The 22,031-nt window shown below is 50.6% G+C and overlaps 1 protein-coding gene across 5 annotated transcripts; it reads right to left on the bottom strand.

The window, feature by feature from the left end:
- Nucleotides 1-52: 52 nt before the first annotated feature.
- On the bottom strand, nucleotides 53-20,034 carry LOC127587209 (histone H4). Of its 5 annotated transcripts, none has more exons than XM_052045409.1 (3): nucleotides 19,838-20,032; nucleotides 10,708-10,840; nucleotides 53-1,298 (listed from the first exon to the last, which is right to left on the bottom strand). In XM_052045409.1, the coding sequence occupies exon 3, from the start codon at nucleotides 1,219-1,221 to the stop codon at nucleotides 910-912; it is 312 nt and encodes a 103-aa protein (XP_051901369.1). In that variant the 5' UTR covers nucleotides 1,222-1,298; nucleotides 10,708-10,840; nucleotides 19,838-20,032; the 3' UTR covers nucleotides 53-909. The 5 variants fall into 5 exon arrangements, 2 of the variants coding, with proteins under 2 accessions (XP_051901369.1, XP_051901370.1); XM_052045410.1 differs by having other exon boundaries at nucleotides 72-1,298; nucleotides 10,708-10,833; XR_007958754.1 differs by lacking the exon at nucleotides 53-1,298 and adding an exon at nucleotides 1,305-2,618 and having other exon boundaries at nucleotides 19,838-20,034.
- Nucleotides 20,035-22,031: the final 1,997 nt, after the last annotated feature.

Below are 22,031 nucleotides of genomic sequence, written 5' to 3'. Positions count from 1 at the left end.
TAAATGAGACACTCGTATGTTAAGGGACCGCACAGCATAATGAGTACAATTATCATTTATACATCTTACTGTAACCAGGTCACGTTCAGATAGCGGACATAACAGCGGGGCCCAGAGTCCGCCTGAACAGCAGTAACTCCCGGCACCATTTCAAATGAAGCCCCGCAGAATGCACACACCGCTCACAGCACCAGGGCAAAGAACAGCAGGGCTCGCCTGAGCACCGGCTGAGGCGAGTGCGGGGCAATTTTGTTTCCAGGCAATCGGCCTGTGTATCTGCCAGAGCCGCGACACCGCCCGGCGCTCTTCGTCTGAAACACGCGGAGTAACTTTCTCTTCCCTTCTCGTCATGTTCCTCCCGCTTCCGCCAGTTGAATGGATGAATGGAGCTCTCTCCCAGCGGAGAGACAGCGGATTCACTGGGTCCGGAGTGGGGAAGTGGGGAACTTCAGAAAGGCCGCCACTTCCAGAGTCCCGACCCACAGAGCGGCAGTTTGATCTCCAGCCATTAATGTCACAACCCCGCTCTTCCTGACCTGATGCCGCTCAGTCTGTGTTCCACAGTGCGGTTTGACTCTGGCACTTTACCGGTGTGTAACAGGCGGGGACACCGCCCCGCTCACTGCTTCCTGAAAAAATCCCACCGCCGGCAGTGACAAGCGGTGCTGATGTTTGCATTCTAACATTTATCTACAAACCCCCACTTACCCCTCCAGAGTTGCAATAATTTGCTGAAAATCTGGTCCACCCGGGTCTCCGAAATATAATCGAACATTGTGGGGGACAAAGAGTTAACATTTCAGGCCAATGACATCACATCAGATCTCCGGGTCACTGCTCCCTCTGTGAGGCGGTGGGTGGCTCTGAGAAGAGCCTTTGTGTTGTGCTCGGGAGAAAGGGCAGAGTTCTTCAGCCGCCGAAGCCATAGAGAGTGCGGCCCTGGCGTTTCAGAGCGTACACCACATCCATGGCAGTCACCGTCTTGCGCTTGGCGTGCTCGGTGTAGGTGACCGCGTCCCTGATCACATTCTCCAGGAAAACCTTCAGCACCCCGCGGGTCTCCTCGTAGATCAGCCCCGAGATGCGCTTGACGCCGCCACGCCGAGCCAGGCGCCGGATGGCTGGTTTGGTGATGCCCTGGATGTTATCACGGAGCACTTTACGGTGCCGCTTGGCCCCGCCTTTGCCCAGTCCTTTGCCTCCTTTCCCTCTGCCAGACATGATGCTGCTTCACTCAAAGTCGCTGCTCAATGACACACCGACTGCTGCTGTCCTCCTTTTATACACAGCGCCCCGACCTGCCCAAGAAAAGCAGAGAGAGAGAGAGAGAGGGCGGGGAGGGGAGGGGACAGAGTCAGAGGGACAGACAGAGCAGAGAGCGGCCTCTCATCTCCCAGCTCCGCCCCCACTTTGCCACAACCGCCAATTCCCACCGGTTTCCCCACAACAGAAGGGAAACACAGCGCTCCGGACAAACTCTCTCCCACACCGGGTCCGTGTTGAAGGATTTCCCGGTTTCACTGCCTCTCCTGCTCCCGAATCATCAGAAATCCGTTTCCGTTCGACAACAAATACTTGAGGGAGCGGCTGAAAGTGAAGTCTGTCCCTCCCCGGGCCCAGGAACAGGGCAGTGCTCCCTCCTCACACACAGTAGTTGGTGGGGGAGGGTGCAGAGGCCTCCAGTGATGAGAAGATTAATTCATTAAATACAAATCTGGGAAAGTTGTGGTACCGGATAGTGAGGGGGGAATGAAAATCACGGTCACAGGAAGGGGCAGGAGTTATAAGCAGATCTGTGCTCCTGGTGACTTCTACAGTGCAGTTAAAGTTGTGGCGAGGGAGCTGGTAGCAGGAGGGAGGGCTTCAGGTACAGGGATCATTGGGCTCTCATCCAGGGCAGGTGGGACCGGGACAAGGAGAACGGGTTCCACCTAAACTGGAGGGGAACCAATGTCCTCACAGGGAGGTTCACTGGTGCTACTCAGGAGGGTATAAACCAGTGTGGCAGGGGGTGGGGACCAGAGCTGCAGGTCAGCAGGTGGGGGGACTGAGGGGAAGGTCAGGTTTGGGAACAGTCAGCCTGATGGGGAAGACGGGCAGGGCCGGGTAAATTAACACAGTGGGACTGAGGGGCTGAAGTGTGTGTGTTTCAATGCAAGAAGCACTGGTAGGGCAGATAAACTTACAGCCAGGAGGAGTGCACGAAGCTATTGATAGTGTGTTGGGAACACAAATGGTGTGTTACCTCCCTGGTGCCAGGGTCAGGGATGTCTCGCAGCAGGTAGAGGACATTCTGCGAGGAGAGGGTGAGCAGTCTGAGGTCCTGGTCCATTACAGTGCCAATGACATAGGCAGGAGCAGGGATGAGGACCTGCACACTGATTTTAGGGAGCGAAGTAAAAAATTAAAAAGCAGGACTTCCAGGATTGTCATCTCAGGATTCATGCTCGTGCCACATGCTGGTGAGGTGAGACATGGTGCAGTTCAACGTGTGGCTCAGGAGCTGCTGCAGCAAGGAGGGCTGCTGGTTTCTGGATCATTGGGCTCTCTTCCAGGTGGCACCGGTACAAACAGGACAAGGATGGTAAGGTGAGGGGACCTTGGACGACGCGAGAGATCTGAAATTTAGTCAGGAAGAAAAAGGAAGCATACGCAAGGTTTAGAAAGCTTTAGGAATGTGGGCAGCACAGTAGCGTAGCGGTTAGCACGACGCTATTACAGCGCCAGCAATCAGGGTTCGATTCCCGTCGCTGTCTGTAAGGAGTTTGTACGTTCTCCCGTGTCTGCGTGGGTTTCCTCCGGGTGCTCCGGTTTCCTCCCACATTGCAAAATGGGTAGGTTAATTTGTGTTTAAAATGGGCGGCGCGGACTCATTGGGCCGGAAGGGCCTGTTACCACACTGTAAATAAAATTTAAAAATTTAAATTTAATTTAAAATCAGACAGGCCCTTGCAGAATATAAAGATAACAGGAAAGTGCTCAAACAGGTGATTAGCAAGGCCAAAAGGGGCCATGAAATGTCCTTGGTGAGCAGGATCAAGGAGGATCCCACAGCATTTTATACTTGTATTAAGAAAAAGAGGATAATTAAGGAGAGGGTGGATTCACTCAGGGATAAAGGGGGAACGTGTGCTTGGTGTCAGAGCAAGTAGCTGAGGGACTGAATGAGTGCTTTGCATCAACATTTACTGAGAAGGAATTGGAGGACTGTGAAAACATGCTTATGTGCTGGAACACTGAGGTTAAGGAGGAGGTGGTGCTGGCTATTCTGACAACCATTTAGGTGGATAAACCCCCAGGGCCCGATGGCATCAACACCAGGTTATTGTGAGAGGCAAGGGATGAGATTGCTGGGGTGTTGACCAATATCTTCATGTCCTCTTGAGCCACAGGCATGGTCTTGGAGGACTGGCAAGTTGCTAATGTTGTGTCTTTGTTCAACAAGGGAAACAGGGATAACAGTTAATTATAGACCAGTGAGCCTCACATCAGTGGTCAGGAAGCTATTGGAGACAGTAGTTAGGGGTAGAATTTATGCACATTTGGAAAGGCATGGCCTACGTAGGGATGGTCAGCATTGCTTTGTGCGGGGCAGATCATGTCTGACAAACTTGACTAAATTTTTTCTTGGAGGTGACAAAGGTGCTTGATGAGGGCAAGGCAGTGGACGTTATCTACATGGACTTCAGTGAGGCATTTGACGAGGTCCCTCATGGCAGGTTGATTCAGAAGATAAAAATGCAAGGGATCCAGGGTGAATTGCCAGTTTGGATTCAGAGCAGGCTTTCCTATAGAAGACAGAGTCAGAGTAGGAGTGGAAGGCTGTGATTCTGGCTGGAGGTCCATGGCCACTGGGACCTCTTGTTTGTGATACACATCAATGACTTGGATGTAAATGTCGATGGGTGGATCAGTAAGTTTGCGGATGACACAAGATCGGTGTAGTTGTGGACAGTGCAAATGACTATCAAGGCAATAAGCAGAATATAGATCAGCTACATACTGTATATGGGCAGAGAAGTGGCAGATCCAGTTTAATCCGGGCAAGTGTGAGGTGCTGCACTTTGGCAGGTCAAATGGAAGTATACAATTGGTGGTATGCCCCTTCATAGCAGTGAGACAGAGTCCAAGTCCATAGCTCAGTGTCAGTAGCTATGCAGGTGGATAAGGTGGCTACGCAACTGGATTACTCCCAGTGCCACGTGCCAGTTAGGGCAGGAATAGAAAGATAGAACAGATGAATGTGTGGCTGAGGAACTGGTGCAGGGGGCAGAATTTCAGGTTCTTGAATCATTGGAACCTCCTCTGGGTCAGAGGCGACCTGTACAAGAGGGAGGGGTTGTGCCATAACTGGAGGGGAACCAATATCCTGGCTGGGAGGTTCACTGGTGCTAATCGGGAGGGTTTAAGCTGGTTTGGCAGTGGGATGGGAACTAGAGCACCAGGTCAGAAAGGGGAGGGGTTGCGAGGAAGGTATATGTCATGAGCAGTAAGAACAGGCAGGAGCACGGTAAGAGACACAATGGGATGGACGGGTTGAAGTGTGTGTATACAGTAATGCCAGCAGTTTTATGGGGAAGGGTGAGGAACTGAAGAGCAGGGATCAGTACATGAAACTATGATGTTGGGGCCATTACAGAGACTTGGTTGAGAGAGGGACAGGGCTGGATGCTTAATGTTCCAGGGATTCAATGTTCTCAAAAAGATGGAGGGGTAGGTAAAAGGGGGGGGGGGTAAAAGGGGGGAAGGGGTTGCACTATTAATCAGGGACAATATCACAGCTGCACTCAGAGGGGACATAATGCTGGGCTCATCCACTGAGTCTATATGGGTAGAACTCAAACATAAGAAAGGGCCAATCCACAGACCCAGCAATTGCCGCCGGGACATTGAGCAACAGATATGCAGGCAGGTGAGGGAATGTTGTAAAAACAACAGGACTGTTGTAGTGGGTGACTTCAACTTCCCTGGGAACTCCTGAGTGCAAGAAGTTTAGATGGGGCAGAATTTGTTAGGTGCATCCAGGAGGGTCAATATGTAGATAGTCCAACAACAGGACGGGCCTGGCCGTACTTGAGCTGGTGTTGGGTAATGAGCCTGGCCAGGTGACTGAACCTTCAGCAGGAGAACAGTGAGGGAACAGTGACCACAACTCCTTAAGTTTTAAGGTAGCTATGAATATGGACACATAAGGACCTTGCGGGAGAGCATGAAATTGAAGCAGGGCAAATTACGAGAGCATTAGGCAGGAACTCGGGAGAGTTAACTGGGAACAGCAGTTTTTGGGCAAGTCCACATCTGACATGTGTACGGTGTTTAAAGACCAACTACACAGAGTACAGGACAGGGATGTTCCAGTAAAGGAAGGCCAAGGATGGGAAGGGAAGGGAACCTTGGATGACGAGAGAGGTGCTGAATTTAGTCAAGAAGAAAAAGCCTGTGTGAGGTTTAGGAAGCTAAATTCAAACAGAGCCCTTGAGGTTTATAAAGGCAGCAGAAAACAACCCAGGAAGGGAATAAGGAGAGCCAGGCAGGGCCGTGTAAAGTCCTTGGCAAGTAGGATTAAAGAGAATCCCAAGGCATTGTATAAATACATCAAGAGCAAGAGGATAGCAAGGGAGCCGGTAGGACCACTTAAGGATAAAGGAGGGAACATGTGCTTGGAGGTGGAGGATGCTGGTGAGGTCCTACACGAGAACTTTGCGTCAGTATTTACCAAGGAGAAGGACATGGAGAACAGTGAGATCAGTGTGGAGCGTGCTAATATGCTAGGGCATTTCATCAAGATAAAGGAGGTAGTGCTGGGTCTCTCAAACATTAAGGTGGATGAGTCCCCAGGGCCTGATGTGATATACTCAAGGTTATTGAGAGAGGCAAGGGATGAGACTGCTGGGGCCTTGACCAATATCTCTGTGTCCTCTCTCGCCACAGGTGAGATCCCAGAGGACTGGCAAGTAGCTAATGTCATTCCGTATAACCCTGGAAACTATAGATGGGCGAGTCTCACGTCAGTGGTAGGGAAGTTACCAGAGAGAATTCTTCAGGATAGGATTTACTGAGCATTTGGAAAACCATGGCCTAATTAGGGACAGTCAGCATGGCTTTGTGTGGGGCAAGTAGTGCCTTACTAACTTCAGTTTTTTGAGGATGTGATGAAGGTAGGGCTGTGGGTGGTGTCTACATGGATTTTAGTAAGTCATTTGACAAGGGCACTCATGGGAGGCTCATCCAGAAGATTAAGATGCATGGGATCCACTGTGCAGCCACTATGTTTCAATTCAGAACTGGCTTGCACAAAAAAATACAGGCGAGTGGTCGATGAGACTTGGTCTGGTTGGAGGTCTGTGACTATTGGTGTTCCACAGGGATCTGTACTGGGGCCTCTGCTGGTTGTGATATACAGTATATAGAAATGACCTGAATGAAAATGTAGATGGGTGGGCTTGAAAGTTTGCAGGCAATACGAAGATCGGTGGTGTTGGGGATAGTGTAGAAGATGCCAAAGAATCAGCGGGTTATTGATCAGTTGCAGATATGGGCAGAGAAATGGCAGGTGGCATTTAACCCGGCCAAATGTGAATTGTTGCACTTTGGGAGATCAAATCTAAAGGGTGAGTATACAGTTAATGGCAAGACCCTTAAGCGTGCTGATGTGCAGACTACTCTTGGGGTCCAAGTCCATAGCTCCCTGGAAGTGGCTGCACAGGCAGATAGGGTGGTAAACAGGGCACATGGCACGCTTGCCTTTATTAGTGGAGGAATCGAGTTCAAGAGTCAGGAAGTCATGTTGCAACTTTATAAAACTTTGGTCACACTGCACTTGGAGTATTACATGCAGTTCTGGTCACCCCGTCATAAGAAGGATGTGGAGGCTTTGGAAAGGGTGCAGAAGAGGTTTACCAGGATACTGCCTGGATTAGAAAGCATGTATTCTAAGGAGAGGTTGGACAAACTTGCGTTGTTTTCTCTGGAACGGCGGAGGCCGAGGGAAGATCTGACAGAGGTTTATAAGATTATGAGAGGCAGAGATAGACAGCAGGTATCTTTTTCCCAGGGTTGAAATATCTAATACCAGAGAGCATGAACTTAAAGTGAGAGGGAGTAAGTTCAAAACAGCTGGACGGGGAGTTTTTTTCTTTAAACACAGAGAGTGGTGGGTGCCTGGAATGCACTGCCCAGGGTGGTGGAGGCAGATACGACAGAGGCGTTCAAAAGGCTCTTAGATAGGCACAGGATTGTGCAGGAAACGGAGGGATATGGGTATTGTGTCGGCAGCAGGCATTAGTTCAGTTGGGCATTTGATGACGAATTTAATTAGTTTGGCACAACATTGTGGGCCGAAGAGACTGTTCCTGTGCTGTACTGCTCCATGTTCTAAGGTGGTGAAGAAGGCAGATGGCATGATTGCCTTCATCGGTCGGGCTGGAAGGAAGGAAGTCATGATGCAGTTACTGTATATAAAACTTTGGACAGACCACACTTGGAGTATTGTGTGCAGTGCTGGTCACCCCATTATAGGAAGGATGTGGAGACTGCAGAAAGGGTGCAGGAGAGCTTTACCCGGATACTTCCTGGATTAGACGGTACGATCTGCAAGGAAAGGTCGGACAAACTTGGGTTGTTCCCCCGGCACGTCAGACGCTGAGGGGAGACCTGATACAGGTTTTTAAATTACGAGAGGCACAGATGTGGTAGACAGGGTAGAGATTGCAAATACCGAAGGACATGCTTTTAAGGTCAGGGGGGCGGAATTTTAAAGTGATGTGAGGGGCAAGTATTTTTTAATCAGAGGATGGGAGGTACCTGAAATGGGTTACCGGGGGTAGCAGTGGAAGCAGTTAGGGGAAGTTGAAGACACTTTAGATAGACATATGAATATGAAGGGAATGAAGGGATATGGATGATACACAGGAAAAGGACATTCAGTATAAAATGGCATCAATATAGGCACAACATCATGGGCCAAATCACCTGTGCTGTACTGGTCTCAGTTCTATGTAACTATAATGCTGTGACCAGTGCAGAGACCTGGTTGTGAGAGGGACAGGACTGGCAGCTCAACGTCACAGGGTATCGATGTTTCAGACGTGACGGAGAGGGAGGTAGAAAGAAGTGCAGGAGGTGCATCAGTGATCAGGGAGAGTGTGACAGCTGCACTCAGAGAGGACAGACGGGAGGGCTCACCCACCGAGGCAATGTGGGCAGAGCTCAGGAACAGTGTAATCACTCTGATGGGGTTGTACTGCAGGCCTCCTAATGGACACTGAGATAGAGGAATAGATATGTCAGCATGCAAGATGCAGAATTTGTTTGGTGCATCCTGGAGGGTTTCTGGAAATAGCATGTGGATAGTTAGCTGGAGGAGGGATCATTCTGAACCTTGTATTGGGAAATGAGCCAGGCCAAGTGATTGGGACTTCAGTGGGAGAGCATTTTGGGGAGAGTGACATCAACTCCTTAACTTGGGGATGTGGGAGTGCTGAACGAGAGGAAGGCAAATCACAAGACTGTCAGGGAGGCACCAGGGGGAGTTCTTTGGGAGCAGCTGTTAATGGGCGTCCACATCTCGCACGTGGAAGGCATTTTAGGACCAGCTGATGAGAATTCAGGACCACTACATTCCGGGAATGGGGAAAGACAAGGGTGGCAGGGTTCAGGAACCTTGTGTGATCAGAGATGTTGTATATCTAGTCATAAGGGACAAGGAAGCATGTGTAAGGTGCAGGAAGCTGAAATCAGACAGGGCCCTGAAGGAATACAAAGGAAGCAGGAGAGACGTCCCGCAGGGAATGAGGAGGGCTAAAGGGGCCATGAAATGTCCTTGGAGAGAAAGATTAAGGAAAATCCAAGGGCATTTTATACATACAGTAAAACAATTGGGTTGCTATGGAGAGAGTTGAACCTCTCGATGACAAAGGAGGGAATTTATGCCTGGTGCCAGAGGAATTGGGAGAGGTACTAACAATGTGGTAAATGCAGACTCACTCTTAAGTTTTAAGAATAAATTGGATAGATACATGGACAGGAGAGGTCTGGAGGGTTATGGACTGGGTGCAGGTAAATTGGACTAGCGGAATAATGTTTGGCACAGACTAGAAGGGCAGAATGGCCTGTTTTCTGTGTTGTTGTGTCCTATGAACAACCCCCTAAAGTACTTCACATCAGTATTCAGGAGCAGGACATGGTGGGGGAGAGAGAGCGAGAGAGCCGTGTGGGGAATGCGAATAATCTCGGGCATATTGAGATCACGGAGGAGGGTTTGTACTTTTCCCCAGGGTAGAAATGTTAAATAGTCGAGGGCACAGATTTAAATTTCAATGAGATGTGTGGGGTGAGTTTTTATTTACACAGAGAGTGGTCGGCGGCTGGAATGTGCTGCCAGGGGTGGTGGTGGAAGCAGACACAATAGCAACATTTCCGAGACATTTGGACAGGCCCAGGAATGTGCAGGGAATGGAGGGAAATGGATCGTGGGCAGGAAGACAGGGGGGGGGTTAGGTGAGGTTGGCACAGACATTGTGGGCCAAAGGGCCTGATTCTGCGCTGTTCTATTTTCTATAATAACCGATGTGTGTGATCTAACACAATGTGGTTGAGGATGAGCTGAACTAGGACCTCAATATTCCAGGATATTCAGTGTTCCACAGGAATAGGCAAAAGGGAAACGAGGAGTGCGGCCTTGTTCACCACGTGGGGGTGAGGGGGGAGGGGGTGTAGATGTAGGGACAGTGATGGGGAATCGGTTTGTGGGGAAATAATGAACAGCAGGGGATAGAAGGCGTGGGTGGGAGTGGTCTCTGGACCCCCAGGTGTTGCCTCTCGATGGGACAGAGCACGAATGGGGAAATATCAAAGGGAGGGAAGAAGGGAACTGTGACTGTCATGGGTGGTCTCATCTGTGTATTGATTAAACTCATCAAACTGGCAAGGTGCCGTGGGAGAGGAATGTGTGGAGTGGGCAGGGACTGTTCCTTACAGCAGTGTGTTACACAACCTACCCAGGGACAGGACATGTTAGATGTGGGTCTGTGTAATGAGGTGGGATCAATGAGAGATCCCGTGGTGCAGGATCCTGAGGAAGAAGTGATCACAACATGGGAGAATTCCAGACACAGTGTGAGGGTGAACACCCGGCTCCAGAACCAATGGCCTCACCCTGAATAAGGGCAGTTCCACGGGTGTGAGGGTGGAGCTGTCTGGGGTGGACGGGGTAAATAGGCTCAGGGACAGGGCAGTGGGTGAGCAGTGGCAGATGTTTAAACAGCTGGATCATAATGCTCAGCAGACACTGATCCCAATTAGACAGAGGGATCCAGGAGAAAGATGAACCTTCTGTGGTCAACAAAGGAGGTCGAGGGAAATATTAAATCAGAGGCACATTAAATGGCGGGGGCTGGTGGTGGACCAGAGGACTGGGGATTTTTCAGGGATCAGCAACAAGAGACTCCAAACCTCAAGCGAACAAGGAAATGGGAGATGGGTTAACTCAACAATTAGACCAGTGTTCACGGTGGGGACACAGCAAACATGCCAAAGACATCTGATGGGTGAAATACTGTCAACAATCTGTAACAATCCCATCACCAGGGGAAAAACTAATGGGACTAAAATCTAACATCACCAGGTCCCAACGACCTGCACTCGAGGGTTTAAAGGAAGTGGCTGGAGAGAAGTTGGAGACATCAGTTGAAGTTTGTCAGAACTCACTGTGTTCCAGGAAGGTCCGAGCCGGGTTGGAAAACCTCAGATGTGACCCCATTGTTGGAGAAGGGTGGAAGACAAACAGCAGGGAACTGTGGTCCTGTTCACTTCACATCTGTTGTTGGCACCGTGCTGCAGTCTGGCATCAATGGAGAAATAACAAGTCATTTAGAAAAGTTTAACATCATCAAACCAATTCCACATGGTTTAGAGCCATAGAGTCACACAGCACGGGAATGAGCCCTTTGACCCATCTGCTCCACGCCGACCAAGATTCACATCTAAACCAGTCCCATTTGCCTGCATTTGGTCCATATCCCTCTGAGCCTTTCCCATCCATGGACCTGTCCAAGTACGTTTTAAAGGTTGTTAATGTTCCTGCCTCAACCACTTCCTCTGGCAGCTCCTTCCATATACTGACCTCCCTCTGGGTGAAAGTATCGCCCATCAAGTTCCTACTAAATCTCTTCCCTCTCAGCTTCACCCTGGGCCCTCGATTTCTTGATTCCCCAACCCTGGTAAAGAAGACTGTGCACATTGACCCTATCGATGCCTCTCATTATTTTATACACCTCTGTAATATCATCATTCAGTCTCCTCCGCTCCAAGGAAAACATTGCCAACCTGCTCAACCTCTCTCCATAACCCAGTCCCTTGGGTCCCAGCAATATCCTCGTAAATCTCCTCTGCATTCTTTCCAGCCTAATGGCATCTTTCCTGTAGCAGGGTAACTAACACTGTGCATGATATTCCAAATGCAGCCAAACCAACGTCTTGTGCAACTGCAACATAACATCCCAATATCTATACTCAGTGCCCTGACTGAAGGCCAGCGTGCAAAAGCCTTCTTCACCACCCTGTTGACCAGCGAACTGGTTTCTAACCCTGTCACTTGGTTTGGTGAAGGGAAACACATCCTTGACAAATATGCCGGAGTTGTTTGTGACATTCGAAGGGAACCTGCAGAAATGGTTTGTTTGGATTTTCAGAAGGCATTTTACAAGGTGCCACATAAAAGGCTGGTGCACAAGTCCAGAGCTCACAGTGCTGGGGGAGGTGTGTTAACATGGGCTGAAGACTGGTTATCACACAGAAGGCAGAGACGGAATAAACAGGGCTGTTTCAGGCTGGGAGGATGTAACCAGTGGAGTGTCCCAAGGATCAGTTCTGGGCCCTCAATTAATTACTGTTGATGTTAATCACCTGGAGGAGGGGCAGAGGGTGAGGTGTCCAAGTCTGTCAGTGACAGGGAAACAGGTGAAGAGGGCATGTTGTGCTGGGGACATCTGGTCTCTGTGTCAGGATACAGAGGTCGGGTGTGTGGGAGAACACTTGGTCAATGGGATTTAATGTGGGAGAGTGTGAGGCCATGCACTGCGGGAGCTGGAAGCAAAGGGCAGACTGTTATTGATGTGCAGAGAATTTGTAAATGGGTGAAATAGAGAGGGATCCAGGGGTTGTCCTGCACACGTTACAAAGAAAATAACAGACGGGTGCAGCAGGTGGTTCAGAAGGTAACTGGTACATTGGCATTTATTGCTGGGTGGTTGGTGCAGAGAAACAGAGAAGTGTTGTTGTGGTTGTCAGACAAGTGCACAGTGATGGGTTTTGGGAAGTTACAGCAGGCCGGGACACACACAGTGAATGGGAGGGTCCCGGGAGTGTTAGTGAACAGTGAGACCTTGGGTACAGGTACATAGCTCCCTGAAAGTGACAGCACAGGTCGACAGGGCAGTGAAGAAGGTGCACTCAATGCTGGTCTTCATTGACTGAGGCACTGAGAGGAGTTGTATGTTCCAGTCGTACAATTCGTTAGTGAGACCACACTTGGAGCACTGTGTGCAGTTCTGGTCACCACACTGTGGGACGGATGTGATTCAGCTGGAGAGGGAGCAGAAAACATTCACAGGAATGTTGCCAGGACTGGAGGGCTGGAGGTACAAGGAGAGCTTAGATGGGCTGGCACTGTTTTCCCGGGAGCAAAGGGGGCTGTGGGGAGACCTGAGAGAAATTTATAGATCGGGTGGAGAGTCACAATCTCTGTCCCAGGGTGGAAATATCAAGTACTGGAGACATAGCTTTAAGGAAAGAGGGGAAAGTTTAAAGGAGATGTGCGGGGCGTTTCTTTATACACAGACTGGTGGGGCCTGGAATGGGCGGCCGTGGGGAGCGGCGGAAGCAGGTATAACAGTGCTGTTTGACAGGCTTTGAGATAGACACATGGATATGAGGGGATGGAGGGATATGGGTCACGTGATGGCAGAAGGGATTCAGTTTTATTCGGCATTGTGTTCAGCACAGACTTGGTGGGCCGAAGGGCCTGTACCTGTGCTCTACTGTTCTGTGTGCTTGGTGAGCAGCAGTGATCGGGAACTCTTTCAATAGTTTGTTCTCTCGGCATGAGTGATACTGCAGGATAGTGTTTACCTCCCTGGTGCCAGGGTCAAAGACATCTCTGAGCAGGTCCAGGAAATTCTGAAAGGGGAGTGTGAGCAGCCAGAAGTCAGGGTCCATATTGCCACAAACAACAGAGAGAGAGGAGGTCCTGCGAAGAGAATTTCGGGAATTATGTAGTAAATTAAGCAGGACCTCTGGGGTGGCAATCTCAGGATTACTCCCTGTGCCATGTACTAGCGAGGTAACAAATAGGAAGGTAGTACGATGGAGCTGGTGCAGGAGGGAGGGCTTCAGGTACAGGGATCATTGGGCTCTCTTCCAGGGCAGGGGGGACCGGTACAAGGAGAACGGAAGGATGTCGAGACTTTGGAGGAGGTGCAGCAGAGGTTCGCCAGGATGCTGCTGGATTACAGACCATCAACTGTAAGGAGAGGTGGGACAAACCTGAGGTTGTTTTTTCTCCTGCGTCAGAGGCTGAGGGGAGGCACAAATGATGTACATAAAATTGAAAGGCAGAGACAGGCCAGAGAACAGTCATTTTCCAAGCGTGGAAATGTCAAATCCCAGAGGGTTTGGCTTTAAGGTGAGAGGCGGAGAGTTGAAAGGACATTTATGTGGCAAGTTATTCTTTTTTAAAAACCCACAGGGAGTGGAGGGTACATGGGACGTGCTGCCAGGGGGAGCAGATACAACAGCATCATGAAGAGGCATTCAGACAAGCCCATGAACAGGCAGGGACTGGGGGGGACACACCATGCGCAGGCAGATGCGCAGTTTAAATCGGCATCATGGTCAGCCACACATGGTGAGCTGAAGGGGCTATTCCTGTGCTGTTCTGTTCTGTGTTCACTGCTGGGTCTGAGGCCCAGTTGGCAAAGGGTCAAAGGGGATGGGAGGAAATGTATGATTCCTCCACGGAGTGAGGTTCTCACCTGGGACTCACTGCCTGCAGGGGTGGTGGGAACATCCAATCAGGGGGTTCGAAGGGGAATTGGACAGTTCCTTCAGGGGGAATAAACTGCAGAGCTGTGGGGAGAAAGTGGGGGATGGGACTGATGGGATTGTTGTACTGGGAGCTGGCACAGACTTGATGGGTCGAATGGCCTACACCTGTCCCAGAATGACCCTGTGCCCAGTAATGGGCTGAACAACTCTGTCTGGTCTCCTGTGAACCTTCTGAAGTCCAGGGTGGACACAGTCAGTTTGGGTAACAAGGAAACACTTCTGTAAAAATACAAGCACTGTAATCCAAACACACTGAGCTGTCAGAGCACAGCACCGGCCAGTGAGGACACAGACCAGTACAACACCCAGCTCTCTAATACAGGGACAGAGATTTAACAAAACACAACACTGATGGCCCAGAGCTGGACAATCCCAGCATTGCACTGGAACTCTGACCTATAAACATCATCAGCATTGTATTGTAAGGGCACAGACCTTAGCAATAGTCAGCACTGTACTGTCAGGACACAGAAATTTACAACAGCCAGCAACGTTATGTCCGGAAACAGACCTTTCCAACAGCCAGCACTGTACTGTAAGGGAACAGACCTTTACAACATCCGGCACTGTACTGTAAGGGCACAGACCTTTACAACATCCGGCACTGCACTGTAAAGGCACAGATCTTCACAATAGCCAGCACTGTGCTGTAAAGGCACAGGTCTTCACAAGAGACAGCAATGTAGTATAAGGGCATAGGCCTGTACAACAGCTGGACTGTACTGTAAGGACACAGAGCTCAACACCATACGGCATTGCGCTGCAAGGTCACAGACCTTTACATCAGCGAGTACTATACGGTAAGAACACAGTCAGTCTCAACAGCCAGCACTGTACTGTAAGGGCACAGACCATTACAACAGCCAGCACTGCACTGTAAGGGCACAGACCTTTCCAACAGATGGCTCTGTACTGTAAGGACACAGACCTTTACAACAGCTGACACACTGCACTGTAAGGGTACAGATGTTTACAACTAACAGCACATGACTGTAAGGACTCAGACCGTTGCAACAGCCGGCACTGTACTGTAAGGGCACAAACCTTTACAACAGCCAGCTTTATACTGTAAGGGCACAGACCTTTCCAACAGCCGGCAGTGGCGTATGTCACATACTGGACTGCATGAGTGTGCAACACCACACAAGTAAAACAGCAGTAGAAGCCATGGACACATATCCCAACAACCCCAGCACTGGTCTGTGGGCCAGAGATTCCCAGCACCAACCCCTCTGTTGTAGAGAGAGAGACATGAACAACCCCTGCACTACACTGGGAAGTCACAGCCTAATACAGACCATACACAGCCCAGTGGGGACAGAGAGCTTTACACCAGCCACCCCCAGCACTGTACAAACCAGCCCTGGACTGCACGGGGACTTTCCAGTACAGCTCCAGCACTGCACAGCAGGGAGGGGGACAAGCAGTCCTGCAGGGACACCGACTGCTGCACCCTCAGCATGGTGAAGGGTGCTGGGGAACCTCCAGAACTTCCTGCCCAGTGGGTTGTGGGAACCAGATCACTGGAGGGATTTGAAGATAATTTTGGGAAAGAGTTGGGGATTGTGTGGAACTGGCACACAAGCGGAGTTGAAGCCTGGGACAGATCACCCGTGATCACATGGAATGATGGGGCAGGGTTGAGGGGAGAGGTGGATGACTCCTGCTCCTGTTGCTGTGGTGATGCAGGGAGACACAGGAGAAGGTAACTGCGGGGAGAGACGTTACCTGCAGGCAGACCGAAATCTGTGAAGTGGGAATGTATTAAAAGGTAAACAGTGAGAGTTCAGGACCAAGGTGTTTGTGTCAGGGTGAGGATGAAGGACGGCAGCTCCCTGGAACCCTGGATGTGCAGGAACACTGAGGATTTGATGAAAAGAATAAGCAGCAGATGGTGGGTAAAGAGCACTGAAGGCTCGGGAGGCCCTTCAGGTGCGCAGAGAGTGGGTGTGGTGTGTGACTCACAGAAATAGGAGGGCAAAGAAGTCACAGATACCAGTGACGGCTGAGACTAAGGAAACCTCAAGGATTTTTAGGTATATCAAGATCAAGAGGGTAACCAAGGAATGTGGGGCCTGCGAGGGAGCAAAGTGACATCCAGTGTGTGGGGCCAGAGGGTGTGGGCAAGGTCTGAAATGAATCATTCTCATCTGTGTTCACTGAGGAGAAAGACATTGTGGTTGGAGGGTTCAGCAGGGAAACTGACATTCTGGAGCACATTAAGATTAATAAAGAGGAGGGATCAGATGTCTCAGCAGGCATAAAGGTGGATAAATCCCCAGGGCCTGAGGAGGTGTATCCCAGGCTGCTGTGGGAGACAACAGAGGAGATTGAAATATCTCCGTCAGGGCCTCAACAACCTTCACTGTTCACAGGTGAGGAGCTAGGCAACTGGGAGACAGCAAATGTGGGATATTTATTCAGGAAAGGGAGCAGGGATAAGCCAGATAAATAAAAGCCAGTGAGTCCAACATCTGCGGTTGGTAAATTTTTTAAAATTAAATTTTGAGAAAAGGAATAATCTGCATTGGAAAGGCAGGGATTGATCAGGGATGGTCAGTGGGAAATCCTGTCTAATTTAATTGAGTTTGTTGAGGAGATAACTAAATGTATTGCTGAGGGCAGTGTGGGTGATGTGGTTTGCACGGACTTCAGTGAGGCCTTTGACAAGGTCCCACATGGAAGGCTGGTCCAAGACATCAGAGCCACTGAGATCCAAAACTGTCTCGGTAACAGGAGACAGAGGGTGATGGTGCAGGGTGGCTTTTGTGATTGTAAGTCTGTGACCAGTGGTGTACCAGAAGGATCGGTGCTGTTTGCCATCTACATTAACAATTTATCTGTGACTAGGGGGTGTGATTAGTAATTTGCAGATCACACAAAAATTGGTGGTGTTGAGTGTGATCTTAGACTACAAAATGATAAGAATCACCTGATAAGCTGAGCAGGGCAATGTCAGATGCAAGTTAGTCCTGATAACTGTGATGTGAAGAAGTGTGGAGAGTCAAATGAGGGTAAGGTGTGTTGTGAATTGAGGGCCTAAGGGAGAATCCAGAATTAGAGGGACACTGATGTGCAAGTACAAGGATGCCTGATGGTGGCAGCTTTAGCTGGGTCATTAAATACAAGTCTGGGGAGAATTTATTTGAAACCTCAGTTAAACCACAGCTGGAACAGTGTGCAAACCTCTGATCCCACACTGCAGGAAGGATGTGACTGCACTGGAGAGGAGATTCATTAGGATATTGCCTTGAGTGGAATGATCCAGTTATGGGGAGAGGCTGGATAGGCCGGGTTTGTTTACTTGGAGCAGAGGAGGCTGAAGGAGACCCTACAGAGAGATACAAGTCAGAATTAGAATCAGATTTATTATCACTGACATATTTTGTGAAATTTGTTTTGCAACAGCAACACAGTGAACTTTATGAGAGGTCTAGACAGTGTACACAGTAAGAAATGTTTCCCTGTGGCAGAGGTTTGTAAGACAAGTGGCAGAGCTTTAAGGAGGGGACCAAGAGATTTCACCCAGAGGAAGGTTACAACCTGGAACACACTGCCTGAGGGGGTGGTACAGGCAGGTATATAAGGACCATGGGGATGAGCACTTCAATCACCAAGGCACAGTAGGTGACAGACCAAGTGCTGAATTAGCAGAGACAGATTCTCGGTGGTCAGCACAGACACGATGGGACGAAGACCCTGTTACTCTGCTGCATAAACTTGTGAGTGTGGAAGTGCAGTGGGAACCTGGAACACAGCATTTCAGGCCAGACTCACCTGGAACATTCAGAACCCAGGGGCAGGGATTTCTGTTGGACCAGGGGACAGAGGGGCAAATAATGAACCACCTCCCTTCTGAAGGGCAGCAAACTCTCCACACCCCCATCACCAAGTGTGTGACACCAGATGCATCAACAACACTCCTTTTATATGGTAAATTGGGGAACCATTGTGGGTAATACTCGAAGAGACTGCTGACAGCTCAGTCACAGTAGGAGGTTCCATATATCATCCCAGAGGACAAGGGGTTCAGTGAGACAAGCTCAGATCTGAGGCCCAGGCAGCCAAAGTCACTTCGTGGTGCGGCCCAGGTACCCAAAGTGGTGGGGTGTCACAGTCACAGGGCTGTACAGCACAGGAACGGGCCCTTTGGCCCACCACGTCTCTACTCACCACCTTGCCTGTCTGTACTGCTCCCACCTGCCTGTATTAATTCCACATACCTCTCTGTCTTGCTCATTGAACAACCTGTACAGATGCCTCAAGCACTGTTACACAGTTCCCTGAAAGTGGCAACACAGGCAGACAGGGTCATGAACAAGGCGGACAGCACACTTGCCTTCATCCACTGAAGCATTTAGTGCAAAAGTTGGGACATCATATTACAGTTGTACAAAACGTTGGTCAGGCTGCCCTTGGAGCACTGTGCACAGTTCTGGTCACTACACGACAGGAAGGATGGGATTCAGCCTGAGAGGGTGCAACAACAATTCAAAATGATGATGCCTGGATTGGAGGGCTTCAGATATAAGGAGACATTATGATCAACAGGCTGGGTCTGTTTCCCTGGAGTGAAGGAGGCTGAGAGGAGACATGATAGAGTGAGATAAAATTATGAGAGGCAGAGACAGGGTAGATAGCCAGAGTCTGCTCTCCATGTACGGGTGTGTGAAATTAGAGGGGACAGGTTTAAGGTGACAGGCAGGAGGTTTAAAGGAGACCCGAGGAGTAAATATTTCACAGAGAATAGTTGGTACCTGGAATGAGCTGCCAGAGGAGTTGGTGGAGGCAGGAACACACAAGGTCTCTCCATTCAACAACACTCCCCAGGACCCTGCTATTCACTGTGTACCTCCTGCCCTGGTTTAACTTCCTAAAATACATCACTTTGCATCTGCAATATCCTTTCGCAGTTGATCCATTACCTGTTGTAACCTCAGACAACCGTCCACTACACTACCAGACTTATGAGGATGTTGCCAGGACTCAAGGGATTGAGCTGTGCAGAGAGGCTGAGCAGGCTGTGACTTCATTCATTGGAGCACAGGAGACTGAGAGGTAATCTGACAGAACTGTATAAAATCATGAGGACCACAGAGAGGGTGAATGTGCACAGTCTGTTCCCAAGATTCAGAAATCAAAAGCCAGAGGGCAGAGGTTTCAGCTGAGAGGGGAAAGATATAACAGGAACCTGAGGGACAACTTTATCAGCCAGAGGGTGGTGAGTGTGTGGAACGAGCTGCCAGAGGCAGTGGGTGAGGCAGGGACATTAACAACATTTAAAAGACACCGGGACAGGTCCATGGACGGGAAAGGTTGAGAGGGACTTGGGCCAAACGTGAACAAATGGGAGCAGCTCCGCTGGGCACCTGGGTCAACACGGACACGTTGGGCTGAAGGGCCGTTCCTGTGCTCGGTGATTCTGTGACCAGTTCTGGTGTCAGCTGCAGACTAACTACCCGTGGCGCCGGCATCATCCTCCTGATCAATAACCGTCAGCAACAGCAGAGGAGCAGCGCCGCTCCCTGGGACACACCGCTGGCCACAGGCCCCCAGGCTGAAATGGAGGGGATGTGAGGACACAAGAGGGGCCACAGAGGGAGGGGGCAGAGATGTCGGAGGGTCCCAGGGCCGGAGGGGGGGACAGAGAGGGGGAGGGGGTGAGGACCAGGGAGGGATCTGCCCCCAGGGTGAGGCGGGGAGCCGGGGGAGGGAGGCGCCGACACACACTCACCGCTCACCGGCGGCAGCAGCAAGGGAAGAGGCCGCTGCCCACAGTGGAGGAGCCGATGGCATCACCTCTCATTCTTCCAACCCCAGCAGGTACAGAGCGGCCCCGCTTCAGTTCAGTCCCCGCCCCGCCCGGGGGAAAGCCTCACCCCCACCCCCGGGCCCAGGCCTCGCCCCCACCCCCGGACCCGGACAGGCCCGTTGCTGGGAGAACGATGTCCGTGAGACGGGGCCGACCTGTGACGTCAGCGCGTAAATGGGTCACATGGGTGCTGGGGGTCCCGTGACGTCAGACAGCAGCCCGGGCGGCGGGGCGGGGCGAGCTGTCAATCAGAGGGGCGGCAGCGGGCGGTCGGGGTTTGAATCTGCAGCTGGGGAAGGACAACAGGAATTGTCAGCGGAGCAGCAAAGGGGGGATTCACATGGGGCGCGGCAGCCTCTGCACACAGAAAGGGAAAGGTCCCGCACACTGGCATTCAGGGAGCTCGATCCGCTCTTCAGAGGGTCGGAGAGACGGGTTGAAATGATCAGCGTTAAATGAGGAGAAGATTGAAACTAAACTGAAATGCTGGAAATCTGGAACCAAAGCAGAGACCGCCGGAGACACTCAGCAGCTCAGGAAGCAGCTGTGGGGAGAGGGAGAGAGGGAACGTCTCAGCTCAGAGCTGGGAACGGGGGCAACTTCACGTTAAATTGCAGAACAGAATGGGGGAGATCCATGGGGTGTAATGAGTCTCTGTATAACCCGAGGCCGCCGAGTGGGTCAATGGCGACAGAGAGACGGTGAATACGATTACTGTATTTGGCTTAGAAATTGCTAATAACAGGGAACCATTGATTCCCAGTTTCATAGCGTTTTACAGCACTGAAACAGGCCGTTCGGCCCTCCACGTCCATACCGACCATTGGGCACCCATCCGCATTAACGCCATCTCCCAACACTGGGCCTGTCGCCTCTCCATACCTGGGCAATTCAAGTGCTCGGCTGGACACTCAGTAAATACCGTCAGCAGCTCTGCTTCCACCACTCTCCCCAGCAGTGTAGTCCAGGGACTCACCGCTCTCTGGGTGACCAAAGTCAGCCTCAGATCCCCGCAAACCCTAAACCGGCATCTTCCAGCTTTATCTCTTTCTGATCTGGGGAAAAGCATCCACCCCATCTATATCCCACATAATTATATACACCTGAACCCTGTCCCCTGCCTCAGGAAAAACAGAACTAACGTCTGCCGTCTCTCCTAATAACTGAACTGCTCCATCGCACATGACAAACCGGTGAATCCCCTCTGCAGCACTGTCACCTCTTCGTTGTATATGTTGACCAGAACACTGGCACTGGGCCTGTTGTCTGATAAGGAAAGGTCGGACATTCTGGGCTTGTATCTGCTGCAGTTTAATCAAGTGGGGACTAGATTGAAACAGGCAGAGGTCCTGAGTGGTCCTGACAGGCCATGTGGGGAGAGGATGGATCAACGTGTGGGAGAATGTGGGAGAATGTGGGAATGGAGACTGCTGGTTCATGATAAGGGGTCTCTCATTTCAGCCAAGAATGATTTAGGATTGTTTATAAAGATTATGGTTTGTTTGCAAAGATTTTTTTTTTGCCTCAGAGGTTGTTGAGTCTTTGCAATTCTCTTCCCCAAAGGGTGTTGGGAGCAGAGTCCTTGAACCTTTCTAAGGGAGAGGTGTTGAGCTACGTTATAAGGGGGTGAGATGTTACTGTGGGCAGACAGGAACCTGGAGTTTGATGTTAAACTGAGACCAGCCATGAGCTCATTCAATGACAGAGCAGGTGGGAGAGGCTGAGTGGGGACTCCTGCTCCTAATTCGGATGTCAGGTGTGTCTGTGTGTCCCTGTGGGGTGGTGATCAGGACTGGACACAGCACTCCAGCTGTGGCCCAACTTGTGTTTCTACAGTTCCAGCAGAGCTCCCTGCTCTGGCATTCTGTGCCTTCAGCCAACAAAGGCAAGTCTCCCATTCACCTCAACCCACAGACCCACCTGTCCCCCTACCTTCAGGGACCTGTCCACATGTTCCCCAGGGTCCCTCTGCCCCTCCACACTTCTCCACATTGCCACCATGTACTGTGTGTCCCCCAGCCGTGTTTGGGCTGCCCACCTGCATCACCTCACTTCCCAGGATTAAATTTCATTTGTCACCTGTCTGCCCACCTGTTTGCCCCCATGGCATTGACCT

This window comes from Pristis pectinata, chromosome 39 (assembly GCF_009764475.1).
Source record: "Pristis pectinata isolate sPriPec2 chromosome 39, sPriPec2.1.pri, whole genome shotgun sequence".
NCBI lineage: Eukaryota > Metazoa > Chordata > Chondrichthyes > Rhinopristiformes > Pristidae > Pristis > Pristis pectinata.
The sequence above is the reverse complement of the archived record's forward strand: the minus strand, read 5'-3'. Positions and strand labels throughout refer to the sequence as shown.